At 35.6% G+C, this 13,260-nt stretch overlaps 1 protein-coding gene and 1 long non-coding RNA gene across 10 annotated transcripts in view; one reads left to right on the top strand and one right to left on the bottom strand.

Moving 5' to 3' along the window:
- The window catches only part of LOC128135034 (uncharacterized), a 33,354-nt gene extending 20,324 nt beyond the window's left edge, over window positions 1-13,030 (top strand). Inside the window, exon 4 of the long non-coding RNA XR_008232904.1 lies at window positions 10,628-13,030. This is a non-coding gene — a long non-coding RNA (uncharacterized LOC128135034). The remainder of the gene's footprint in view (window positions 1-10,627) is intronic.
- Window positions 1-13,260, bottom strand: part of MRTFB (myocardin related transcription factor B) — an 85,113-nt gene that overhangs the window by 13,914 nt on the left and 57,939 nt on the right. For 8 of the 9 annotated variants that reach the window (XM_052773465.1, XM_052773466.1, XM_052773462.1 and 5 more), the window contains 5 exons: window positions 13,024-13,208; window positions 6,727-6,867; window positions 4,966-5,213; window positions 3,249-3,402; window positions 38-1,063 (listed from right to left, as the gene is read on the bottom strand). In XM_052773465.1, the coding sequence (XP_052629425.1) occupies window positions 38-1,063; window positions 3,249-3,402; window positions 4,966-5,213; window positions 6,727-6,867; window positions 13,024-13,208 (1,754 nt within the window). The remainder of the gene's footprint in view (window positions 1-37; window positions 1,064-3,248; window positions 3,403-4,965; window positions 5,214-6,726; window positions 6,868-13,023; window positions 13,209-13,260) is intronic. The other variant, XM_052773468.1, reaches the window with a different exon arrangement.

Genomic DNA, 13,260 nt, shown 5'->3' with positions numbered 1-13,260 from the left:
TGCAGTTTACATGATGAAGAATAAAAAACACCCTTACCTGCAACTTTATATTTCCAACTGGTAGCTGCACTGCAGTGGTAGAATTCGGTCCCTGGATAGATAGTGGAAGGAGCAGCTGTGCAGTTCCTTGGGTAGTTAATAAAGCTTGAGGTTGGGCAACAACTGCAGTTTGCGGCTGCCTCTGTGGATTAACATAAAATTGAGAAATGGCATTCTGAGGTTCAGCTTTGGCCACAGGTATCTCCTGCTTGATAATAACTGCCTTTTTGGCAACTGGATTCTGGCCACTTGTATATACCGATTGTCCTAAAGAATGACTAGCTACAGGTACAGATTGACTTGTACTAGAGCAGTCAGTTAGAGCATTTTCATCTTTGACAACAGCACTGGATTGCTTCTGTTCCAAAGCAGCTGAGTTACCAGAAGTCTGAGACTGTTGCTGTTGTCCCCGCTTTTCAACCTCAAGTTGCATTTTCAGTACTTCCACGAGTTTTTGCTCTTGTTCCAGTTTCCTTTTGAGCTCTTCAATCTGCTTTTCTTTTTCTTGAAGCTTGCGGTCCTTTTCTGCTACATCAAACTCCACAGCTGAGATGCTTCCATTACTGCGATTCTGATTATCATCATTCATATTTGCTCTTAGTGGTGAAGTACTTAAGAATTGGGATGGTGACACCATGTTCATAATTTCTGTGAAAGTATCTGCCATACTAGTATCATCTGTGCTTAGAGTAGATTGTTCTGAAGGAGAGGGAGATATAGGCAAAGGAGAGCTAATGTTTTCAGTATTTACTACTTTGCAGCCAGGTCCAGTAGATGTTTTTTCTGGAGGAAAGCTGGATATTGTATTAGCCACTGGTTTATTTAGTGTTGCAACAGGAAATGCCACAGTCACTTCCCCAGTGTTACCTGTGGCCCCAGTAGAAGTGGTTACTGTAACAGAGCTACCAGTAGTGACCCCATTGTTATTAAGATCTTGATAGGGTTTCAGACGCTCAATAAGATCTGTTTTTGTTCCAGACACCGGTAATCCCCTCAATTTCAACTCCATTTTAAGCTCAGCTACCTGAAATAAAATAAAGCATGACAGTAAAAAAAAAAAAAAAATTAAAACTTATTTACATACATTCTACCACATTACATCTTAATAAGAAAAATGATTTTTCAGCATATTCACTAGTTATTACACCTCAGGGTTCTGACAGCATGCATGATCCATGGGCACAGTTCCATGACCTGCTACTTACTTTCACTGTTAAGTGGCCAAAACCTTAGTAGTGTTCAGTTTTTGTACAATGAATAGTAGCAAAGTTATGCTGATTTTTCATAAATATTCAAAATAGGAGAATGATCGTACAGCTCCAATTCTGGGCTAAAAACTTCTGAAGCAAACCTGTAGATGATGGCAGCAGTGCAGATAAAAGCACTGAACACTAGCACACTGAATCCCTTTGTTACACTATCAAGACAGATAGATCTATTTCTGAGAAATTTTATCAGGTCAGTTGGATGATTCAGCAGACCCATCAAACACAAAAGGCTCGCTCTCTCTAATTAGCAACTGAACAGTTACAGCTATATGCCACCTGGCTTTCTTTTACAAACATAAAAAGTTTAAGCAGTCAAAATTAAACCAGTATCTGCTAGAAAAAAAGTGCAAATGTGTTGAGTGTAAATTAATTCTGTGCTTCAAAATATCAATTAAGAAAGAACAGTCACAATGAATGGCTTCTGTGTATGATCTACATACACCACGTCTAACTGTAGAGTGTTTGGGCTATACGTATGTTAGAACCACCTCCAGAAGAATAAAAGGTAGTGACCTCAGTGATATTTCAGTACTTTGCCAGTCTAGAATTTTAAATTACAGGTCCTCATGATTTGGAATGATGAAAAGTCACAGCAATCCATTTAACATCTCTAAGAACCACAGCAATTTTATGTTAAATAACTGTCTACTTAACAATGATCATCAGCTGTCTCCCCCAGTCTAGTATCCTTGACACTTGCTTAAGAGTGCATTCCAATTTTTTTGTTTTTCAACAATGCATTTCTGAATTCTTAATCAGAACTGATTTAGATGATTGATTGTTAAAACCACCACCAGCAAGTCTGCAAGTATGGCTTATGTTACTGTTACCACATTAGCAGGAATACCAATAAATTACGCAGAAATGGGTAAGTGAACGGCTTTAATTACTGCAAAGCACAAATTCAGATACTAACTTAAATATCTTAAAAAGTTAATAACTTAAAGTTTGAAAAGCTTATTTCAAACACTGTTGTTTGAATTGCATTTTATAGCCTTGTTTCGTATTAAAAGATTGGCTTTAACTGACGACAATACATTACTGTCTTGAGAATCTGATCTTCCGAAATCTCTTTTTTATCCTTTCAAGTCTAAAAGAGATACTCCATCCCTCAGAAACCCAACACCTTGGTAAAGGAAGGGAGAAATGAATAAACTGCCCACTAGATGTCCCTGCTCTTCCGCTCAGGTTTAGCACGTTGGTGTAGTTGCTGTTGAAAAGGATCTGAACCTAAACCCCCACAAGCTGCTTCAGATTCATTTTCATTAAGTCCCTCAAAGTATTAATTCCTGTGAATGTATTTCTGAAGGAAGAAAATAGTATGGAATGCCTTCATATTACAGTTTAAACAGAGTTTACACAGTTATATTTATAACTTCAAGAAGCTTCTATGAAATTTAGTGTTCATTTTCAGATGTGTTGAACTCTGGTATGATCTCTTATTTTCTATTCTCTTTTACTAGTGTTATTTCTGTGTTGCTTTATAGCAGTGACTTCTCTGAATATGTTATTACTAGGGCATGTTTTAATTTATACTACTTAACCTCTTCATTGATATATTAAAATTGTCAAGAGGAAATTACTGTTCCAGTGTTTAAATCTGCCTGGGCTAAAACTTCACATGAAGTGCACCTCATAGTTTACCCAAGGTATCAAATTATGTACCTACACAATCTGCCTGAAATTATTCTTCCTCTTCTAATTCTTTGGGAAAGAAATGTCATTTCTAGAACATATCCACGTGAGGAGGCTAAATCAAAACAAATATTTAAGTCTAGAAGAGTTGTGTATGAAAACTTTGACAACCTTATTCTAAACAGTTAAGAAAAAAATACTGTTTTCATTGGTAAATAATATCCTGGCTTACTCTTGACAGTAACAGTTTGTAAGTTACAACCTATAGTGGTGCACAGGAATGGACAAATCCCTCTTATTTTTTACCTTCAAGTCATCCAAGCTTGACGGTAGAGGTCCTGGTTTCCGGCTAGGAATATTACTATTCTGTCTTGGTGAGCTGGCAGCTGATGTTGGTGTACTGTTGTTCAAAGTATTCAGTGGTGTATTCCCGTTGTTACTCTGTTTGTCATTCAGTGGCCTTCAAGTGATAAGAAAAAGAGGGACAAAAATGTCAATGCTCAACACATGTTTTCAATCAAGAAGCTGTGATTCTGAATCTAGTGTCTATCAAGTTAATGAACAAATTAATTTTTTTTACAAATAGATATTTAACACAAAACATTACCATTAAATATTTTTAGTATAACAGCACAGAGAAGTATGTTGATATTTTATTTTCTCTTCAGTTGAGCGTACTAATGTATGCTTCATAGTTTTTATTATTGTCATGGCATCCCTGAAGGATACTATGGACTGCAGAATCAGTTCATACAAATTAATCATCAGCTAGGGCAACTAGTTACTTTTTTGTTTGTCATCAATACCCCCCCCCCCAATATTGAACCCTGTGTATCAACCCTGCATACATGTCCAACGATCATATATAGTAAGGACCGATGTGAAGGCAGTTTACTTTGAAGATGATGCATTTTTGTCAGCTGTACTTATAATAAGAATATCCTACAAGGATCTCAAAATATTTGTAATAATTGTAAAAATTTAAAAATGCCATCATTTACACTAGATACCATAAGTCAGCTCTTTTATTTCGTTCAACTGATTTATGAAGAAACGTTTCTGAAATGTCAGTAAATGGAACATAAGAAGCGTGGGTAAGCAGGCAGAAACATCTCTAGTCCAAATGTTAGGATACATGGTAATTATAAATATAACCACAGATGGTATCTTTAACTTTTCTAGCCTTACTTGCTGAGGAAAAATAACTCAGTTGAAAACTCATTTAGAAAAAAACATTTGAAAGTCATTTGAATTTAGGGTTGTGTGGCATGTTACACTAAGCTCTTCTAGGAAAAGATTGGTCTTAGATGGTGAGAATGAAACACTGCAGATAGTCAGCTTCTCATTCTGCTATAGAGTGCTGGCAACTCTTTGAAGATTTATTCTTCTGACTGCTTCTACCTATACATCAGAAAGTATACTTCCCACTGTTAAAAGTGCTAAAGATCAACACTGATGAGGAACTCATATAAGCATTAGCGATGATGCTATAAACAATATACAAATTTTAGCTAATTTAGAATTATTCTTCTTATTTGTAAACTGCAAAAACGTGGTCTGTGAAACTGACGTAAAAAGGCAATAAAAACCACAACAATAGTACATGTTTTTGTAAAAGCCATCATCTGTAAGCTTCTATTCTGCTCTGCCTACCTATGTCATATTTGAGTGAAAATGGTGTCAAAACTTTCTTGCTTTTGCATAAATGCTTTTGCATTTCAAATACGCATCTGGTCGGAAAAAATGCATCTAACAGGTAGGAGGTTCTGTTTCCATGTCACACAAAAATAACTAGGACTACTTAAAGGCTTATCAGACTTCAGGATTATTTTAACAAGAAAACCACCTCATCACCTTGTTAAATGAGGCAAATAATACCTACAGTAATGCACATCGCCATTTAAGTTTTCTTGGGTTCCAACTGTCTCTTAACATTTGCAAAACACATTTACTTCTAAAGCACAAAGTCTATAACTGATGTATATATCTTTTCTTTAAAGGACACAAACAATGCTTCACATACTTCAGTGGTGCAGGTAGAATTGTCTGGTAATTGTAGTGTTGTTGCTGTTGGCTCAGGATCTGCAGCTGCAAAAACAGTTGCTGCTGTTGTAGCAGACGAGCATAGTTGGAGTCCATCTGTGGCTCATTTTTCTCACCTTTCTGATCAGGTGGAATATATTGATGATACTTCAGTTTTTTCACCCTTGGCTTAGGTTCTTTACATTTCTTGCTCCGATGCTTATCATTTGGGTTCTTTGGGTGGCTTTGCTGTTCATGGATGGAAAAGATTGAAACAACTACAACAGACATCTCATTTACAAGCAGTTATGCAAAGTACAAAGATAAAGCATACAGGAGCACATTTACTGCAAAGAGTTGCTGAATACAATTATCCCTGCAAACCTGCCCAAAAGGATTGCTTACCATCCTTGAAAAAGCTAATGTACTCCAGCAGGCTTATACTGTGCACAAGAAGGGGTCATCAAATCACAGTTTGTGAGTGTTTTTTTAATAGATGGCACAAATGAAGCTAAGCGATTCTGCTAGTCATGACCTGTCATTGCAAAGAGGCATTCTTCTTAAACAGGTAAGTTCAAAGCCACTTAGCACTTTGTACAAGTAAGAACTAGTATCTTAAACTATCTGTAAACACTTGCAGGTCAGAAATACTTACAGGTCTAGATTAAAAGCATGGACTGGCAGTCCTATAGATTACAGGATTACTCGTATGAAACTTTCAGCAGTATCCTTATTAGCAATACCTGCACATGTGGCAAAACCCTCTTCCTTTACAAGCTCTTTGAAATTATTTTGAGTGAAAAGTTGAAGGCAGTTACCTAGTCATACAGAAGGTATCAAAGCAGAAATCCTGTGTTGATCCATGCACATCTATTACACAGATAGCGTGTTTTGGGGGATATCTGAATTTGTCATTAAGGTCCTGCATTAATTAAGCTGGTACAAGTCCGGTGATATCACTGGATATAGCCAAATTTATACTAGAAATTGACTATTAGAGGTCATCCCTGTACATTTAACTAAGAATTAATTTCATGTAGTTAGGTAGAAGTCTACATACATGTAATCATTACACAGCTGAAGACCATGGGCAAAGTTGCTGAAATGAAATATTATAGACGACATCTAACACAACCCCCTCTCTAATTGTATTTGAGAAAGTTTTCCATGCTTTCTTCCATGCTTTTTAGGTCAGTGCGGAAAAGAGAACTGAATATGTCCTTCTGATATTCAAATACAAGGATACAGTAACTTCTTTCACATAGTACATTCTGCTTATACAATAGATGAACTAAGAAAATAGTTGCGGAAAAGGAGCAGTGCTGTTCACCAGTTTGGTTATAGGTATACTATGAATGTGACTGCCTCTGTTCCTATTAAATTATTGTCCATACAAAACTAGATTAGAAAAGATTAATTTCACCAACAGAAAGCAGAAACTCAATATTGCAAAAATCTATTGTCCTTATTTCTTAAAGACTTCCATTGCAATATAATGCATAATTCTGCTTGAAAACTGTTGTCAACTGTACTGTAAGGACCTCTTGAAATAATGAGCCAGTCCCTACAAGTGTTAATCGTAGATCTTGGCATACAAAAGGTTTCAGTCAACAACCCAGTATGTTCTCCTCAACACTAATAAAAGTTGTTGTTAGTTATAGGCAGTATAACATTACTGATGTATTTTTTCATTAAACACAGCATTGGAAAAGGACGTAGATTAAGAACATCATCCTCAGATGCCATTATTACAGATACCTACCTTTACTAATGTTGGCCCAGGCTTTGCTGCAGATACAGTATTTGTGGTCAGGGTGCTTGCAGCAGTAGAACGTGTAACGTGCTGTTCAATTGTAGACGGAGTTTTGAGAAATTCAGGAACTGGAGAGGTTAAAGGTGGATACTAGTATTAAAAAAATATAAGGAAAAAGAGAAACATTAAAAACATCCACCACCTGAATAATTGAAAAAATGTGAAAAGGTTAAGACAATTTACTATCATATCAAATTCACAAAATATTTTTAGGAGGAATGGCAAAAACAGGACTCTCTTGTGTACATTTTGGCATACTTCAAATATCGCAAATAAGATAAACTGGTTTCTTACCTTGACTTCTTAGCTTGCATTTTAACTACCACATGTAAGTGTATCCAAAATCTGTTTTTACTAATATAGGATTTACTTCTAGTTTCACCAAAGCAAAACAGCAATTGATTTTAATATCAATTTTTGTAGTATATCATAATAAATATTTTTCCAACATTAACATTTTTCTTTATTATTGTTTTTTCTGCAGGTAAAAAGAATTGACAACCAAAAAGGATTTATAACAACATACAAAAAAAGCCCTCAGGAAGGGCTTTGTTTTCATAACCTTTACACAATGTTTTAATTTGCAGCATTCATTTCTCCTTTTAACATACATGAAAACAAAAAGAAATATCATGAAAACATTTTCTTTCTGTCTTTCTTACAAAATCATAAAAAAGCTGGAAGGACCTTCAGAAGTAACCTCACCCGTTCAAGTCAGGAACATTTTACTTAAATTGCTCCTAACATGTATTTGTCTCTGGTTGGTAGCCCAGAATCAGATTAACTAATTGATGCCAGTTCTTAACTTAGCAAATGCAAAATTCTTCTAGAACTGACAGCTGTCATTAAAGTACTTTTGCTCCTGGCATAAGGATAAAAAAGAAGCCTTCTATTCAAGGTAGTCAGAATTACAGGAAAAGATTATGTCAATTAAATTTCTTTTCTTGTTATCGTTAACAAGTTTCATATATGAAGGCTTCTAGAACCAAAGAATTACAGATTTTAAGAATATAACTAATTTCTATACTTTTATATGCAACTAAGTACCGAAGAATAGTTCAAACAATTTTATTAATTATAAATAAAACAAGACATAAGGGTTAAAAATAATTAAAGGAAGAACGGAATGCATTGTTAGCAATTGTTAGCAGAGATACCACCATTTGTTACTACTTTGCTTTAAGCAACAATAAAATTTGACCCTAGACACACTACACACACACTGAAGCAGCCTACTGAAGTTATACTGCTTTATTACTATAGAATTGAAGCCTTCACTGTTTTCTGTCTGTGAAGTCAGAATCTTGTGTACACAAGAAGAATCTTACCACCCAAACTAGTACTGTCAGAAAAGCCTCTCCTTCATGAAGGTCAAACATCAACATAGGAGAACAAATGTCTTGTTTCAGAATGATCACGCAGCAGCAGAGCAGATGTATTTTGAAGAGACAGCTTCCTATTGTATTTTCATGGCAACCACACCTCTGACTGTGCCAGGAGGTGCATTTCTTCCGTATTTGATTGACAGCACAATTATATTACTGTGTAGGTACAATCCAGTAGCCTGAACTTCACTGAGTTTGTTCCCTTGCTGTTACAAACATCACATGTGTAATTTCTTCTATAAACTTAGGAAACTGCATACAGACTTAGGACTTTTTTATTATTATTCTTTTCCTGGCACCATTATGCCTACCAGAAAATTCCCCAAAGCTTTCCACATAACAACCAAACTTCACTGAGCTTAACTTTGTCGTATCAATTTTTTCTGTGCTGAAATTGTTTTCTGATTTAAAACCCATTTCCTTCTGTAGTGAATATCCCTCTGATGGGATATAGACTCTGTACATAAACAGATCTCAGCCCTTGTTTTTCTAGCTACCCAAACAAATTTTTATTCTTTTCTCATAAAAGAGGTTTTTCATTCTCTGATCATCCTTTCCTGTTTGTGTTACAGTTTTCATTAGTCTTTCTTGGATATAAGTAACTGGAAATGTATAGGATATCCCATATGGGGTCTCACTGGATCCTTATAGTGGCATTAACACTTCTGCTGGAATCATCTCTTCTGACATACTTGCAGCTTTACAGAGGAAGTACACAGTAGCTCACAGTCAGTTTACTGCTGACCACTGCACCCCAACCGTCTTCCTCTTCAGTCTTCTCTTGAGTCAGAGTCCCCAGGTTTCCACATTTCTTTTTCATGGGAAGGAGAGGTGTTGTGTATTTTTCTTTATAAGAACTATTCCATTCTATTGGAGTTCCATTTCTCTCCTAAAAGCCAAATCAACCAGTTCTTTCTGCATAACAACAATCCAACTCTGTGCTGACTATGCCTTCCATCTTTTGTTATGTGACCCATTCTTATGTCAAGCCCATCCATTTCCCTTCTATTCCTATCAGTAAATATCTTTTTTCTTCAGAATACTTTCTAAAACCTTGCATTCTAATTAAGTCAGATGGGTACTTCTCCCTAATTCATTTCTTCTGTGCTCTACAATTCTTCCATGAGATTGTACCACAAAGGACTTAAATCAGTTTGCTTAAAAACACTTGGTACACATCTTGCAACTTTATGTCCTGGTTCTTCTGTATTTCTGGGATGGCAATTAATTATCAAGCTGCCAGTCTGCATGCACTAAGCTCTCCGACTTTTGCTTACAATTAAATTATAATAATTTTCCCTTCTATCTCTGTGTTTCTTTTATACATTTTGCTGCATCTCCAACAATCAGCTGCCAACAGGCAGCTATAGATAGCTTGCCGTAACCTATCTAAACTGTATAGTGGTTTTGATCCTTCTGTAGTGCAGCCATCCAGAGGAAAAGCTCCTGATACTGCTTTACTACAATGCAAGATTTAGTACGCCATGCCTAGTCACTGAAACACTGCACACGTGCCAGTCTTGGGGTTGTGTCAGTTTATGGTGGCAGGCTGAAGATATAAATGCCTCTATTTTTATATCCAACTTTCAAAGTGTTTGCTCTGGAAAGCATCTGATATCTACACAGTATCTGTGATTTGCTGGACTTGCATAAGAATTGGCAGGGGACTTCAGAGGGACTTACCCTTTGAAAAAGGGTTCTGGATGCTGTATTCCAACATACTGCACTCGTGTTGCTATCAAGTTTAAAAGGCTGACTCTAGTTACAGCAGTAACATTTAAAAAAGCACTTAGTCTGTCTTGTACAGTATTACCATAAAGCACAGGAGAATTCTAATGATCTCATGATTTTCCCTGGTTCTTAAATTTTCTTTTCCTGAAGTCCCAACTAAAAAGTATTTTAAATGTTTGATACTTCAGCTTTTTCATTACATAATCTTTTACCATCCATCATTCCGATCCTTCTTGAACCCAAACAAATAACTTGACTTCAAACATACTATTTAGCAACCCTCTATAGGCTATGAAAACGACTCCATAATGACAGCACAACAAAACTCTTTAAAATGGAAAAGTTAATAACTTAAAAGAAAACCACAACACAAAACCAACCAACCAAAAAAACCCCACCCCAACACCAAACCCCCCACCTCTTTAATTCACATTGCTTGAAAATCATGGTGTTAAACATTCTCGTCTTGCCATAGAGAAAATTACTTTTTCCTTACATTAGTTGTTATCCTAAGCTACAAAGGATTAATGGCTACATGAAATACAAAGCTTTTTACAGACTTCCCAATTTAACTTGCAAGTGTTAGATGAGGCAATGAACTGTGCATATCATTTACTTGATAAAATTTTAAATTAAAAAACTAAATTAACAGGTCTCAACTTCTTAACTTGATTACTTCATAAAGTAATGTAAAGATTATTTTCTTTGAACAGATCTTCTATTTCCAATTACAGATAATATGGTTTCTGGACCTTCTAACTGCAAACAAGCATCTAGCAGGTCACCAAGCTACAGTGAATATATTAAGAAAACTGTCATTATATTCTGTCTCATCAAGCAAAATACTTCAGCTGTTTAGAAGATAACTGTTCAATGTCTTCAGAATTGTGAACACCACAATTTGATCTGTTTAGAGTGGCGTATAAAATGCCTAATGCTTACCAGATGCAAATACATCAGGTTAAAGCAAGTTTTAGGTCATCAGTCAACGAGAGCTGAAAGTTCTCAAAGTTATGTTACATCCTCTGAGGCCTGGAAATGCGTGGAGGAGGAAGCCTTGAAAACAACTCGGGCTGCACTCCACTGTTTTCAAAACATTCTTTGTATTTTATGTTGTAATAAAATGTAAAATTTGTCAGAGGAAATTAAAAGAATGAAGGAGCAATTTCCCAGACACATCTCCTGTAGACACACGCTGTGCTGTTTTTATTTATTTCAAAAGGAACAACAAGGTAAGCATCTGTTTTATTCTGCAGAAGAGCAACTTCACATTTTAGATCTGTGCACAGCAGTGGCTGTAATATGTTATGAAATCCATAAGCAAAGGACTGAAGTTGTATCTGAAGTGCTTTTTCAATCAAGTTCAAGTGCTCTGTTATTTTGTTGCTGCAATCCCATATCTATCTTATGCTTCCTACTTGAAAAGCTTTTGGCATGCATTGCTTTGAGTATTTTTATTTAACTCTCCATTAGAAACCTAACTCTTTACTTAGGAATCTAATTTCATGTGGTTTGTTTTCAATTTATTCAACACAAATTACATTCTTTCGACACGAAACCCATCTTAATCCGTATGTTAGGGAACAATGAAATAAAACGAATGTGCCGTACTTTGTGTCCAGCATTGTTTTTGAATATGAACTTTGCAATACTTTTTCTATCTACTATAGAATAGTAGATAGTAGTAGATAACTATAGAATATGTCATTTCAACACATAAACACAAACTAATGGCTCCTCTAGGCAAGTATAGCTCGGAATATAAGCACAATTTGTCATTTACTTAGCTCTGTCAGTCTCAAATGAACAAGCTGTTCATGAGTGGAGATGAATACTGTTAAAGCTGGCTAGTTTGGAGTTTGCTGACCATTGAAGCTAGTTGCCGTCAGACAACATATGATGACTTTGCTTGCCTCTCCCTCTACTAGAGCCTTAATTTGGGTCTCTTTGTCAGTCTAGAGAAAAAGTTCCATGAAAGTTGCAGAAATCTAGTTAAAAGCAAAGCCTTCTCCTCTTAACTGGGCTTAAGTTAGTGAGTTTAAAATTACTAGCTAAGGTATGTCAGAAAACATCATAAACAATCTATTTTAGCTAAACATAGTAACCCTTACATAAATACATATATCATTTATGAATAAACTTACTGATTAACTCAAAGGTGAAGATAAAGACCTATGAAGCAAGCACTGTACAAAATATTCTAGAAAGCATCCAGATTACTGTATGATTATGCATATAACCCTGTGTTTTCATTAGCCAATAGAAGATAAAAGAAATTAATTTGTAGCACATGATGTTTGTTTCATTACTGTTTTGGCAAATTATTTTACACCAGCACTTTTATAACATATTTAAAAATAGGGTAGGCGATGTTACTGTCCATTTCAAATCACAAAATTAAATTGTTTTAAGAAGAGTTCTCTTTCAAAACTTCTATTTGCAATTCTTGTGAAAACAGTCAAGTGTTTTCATTCAAACGCACTGTTCTTTAAATACTCACACATTTAAATGCTCTAATATAAAGACAAAATTTTATCTGCCATGGCAGACATAGTTACTTTCCTTTCTTTGTAAGGAATGTGAGAAAATACTAAAAACCTCATAGAAAAATAAACATAAAGGTTATTTTCATTTCTTAAATAGTCAATTCCTTAGGCACTATTTTAAAACTTCAGGAGACAACGTTTAAATTATGTGGGAAACCTTATTTTTTAAGGACTTTTCTGGAGATAATGGAATTGACGTCAACTGTTGTTGTTTCAGCTAAGTTTAATTCTAAACGAGTTCAAGACCTTGCCCAGAATGAAGACAGACATTAAGTAATCAATAACAGCTGGAGTAAACCATGGATATGACCTTTTAAACAACTTCTGGGAAAGCTGTAGATCTTCTATGGGCCATAATGAATTTCAGTGAATTTACGGCTTTACTACAGTCTATGGGAATTTCATCATTGCCGACAGCTAAGCCAGGGTTCTAGTCTATACACTCCCAAACACCAAATGGGAGTCCCAGACACTTCTTTGCAACAGCAAATGTATTCATTCCATGTGAAACTATGCCCCATTTCTATAGTGCCAGACCAAAGAACATACTGTGAAGATTTTGTTTCAACATTTAAAAACTGTACCTGTGTTGACGTAGTAGCAGTTGGTGTTACTGGTGATGGTGAGTCACTTGTTTTTGGCTCACCAGGGGAAGCTGCTGAACCCTGGGATTCTTGGCTGGCTGGCTGATCTGGTGATAAAGCATCACTGCTGTCTTCATCAAATGAATAATCATCCAAAGCTTGAGGATAATTCTCTTGTCCAACTGCTAGAATGTTTACAAAGAAACAAGCAAAACAATTTTTTTTTTTTAGTTACAC

Source organism: Harpia harpyja, chromosome 21 (assembly GCF_026419915.1).
Source record: "Harpia harpyja isolate bHarHar1 chromosome 21, bHarHar1 primary haplotype, whole genome shotgun sequence".
Lineage (NCBI taxonomy): Eukaryota > Metazoa > Chordata > Aves > Accipitriformes > Accipitridae > Harpia > Harpia harpyja.
The sequence above is the reverse complement of the archived record's forward strand: the minus strand, read 5'-3'. Positions and strand labels throughout refer to the sequence as shown.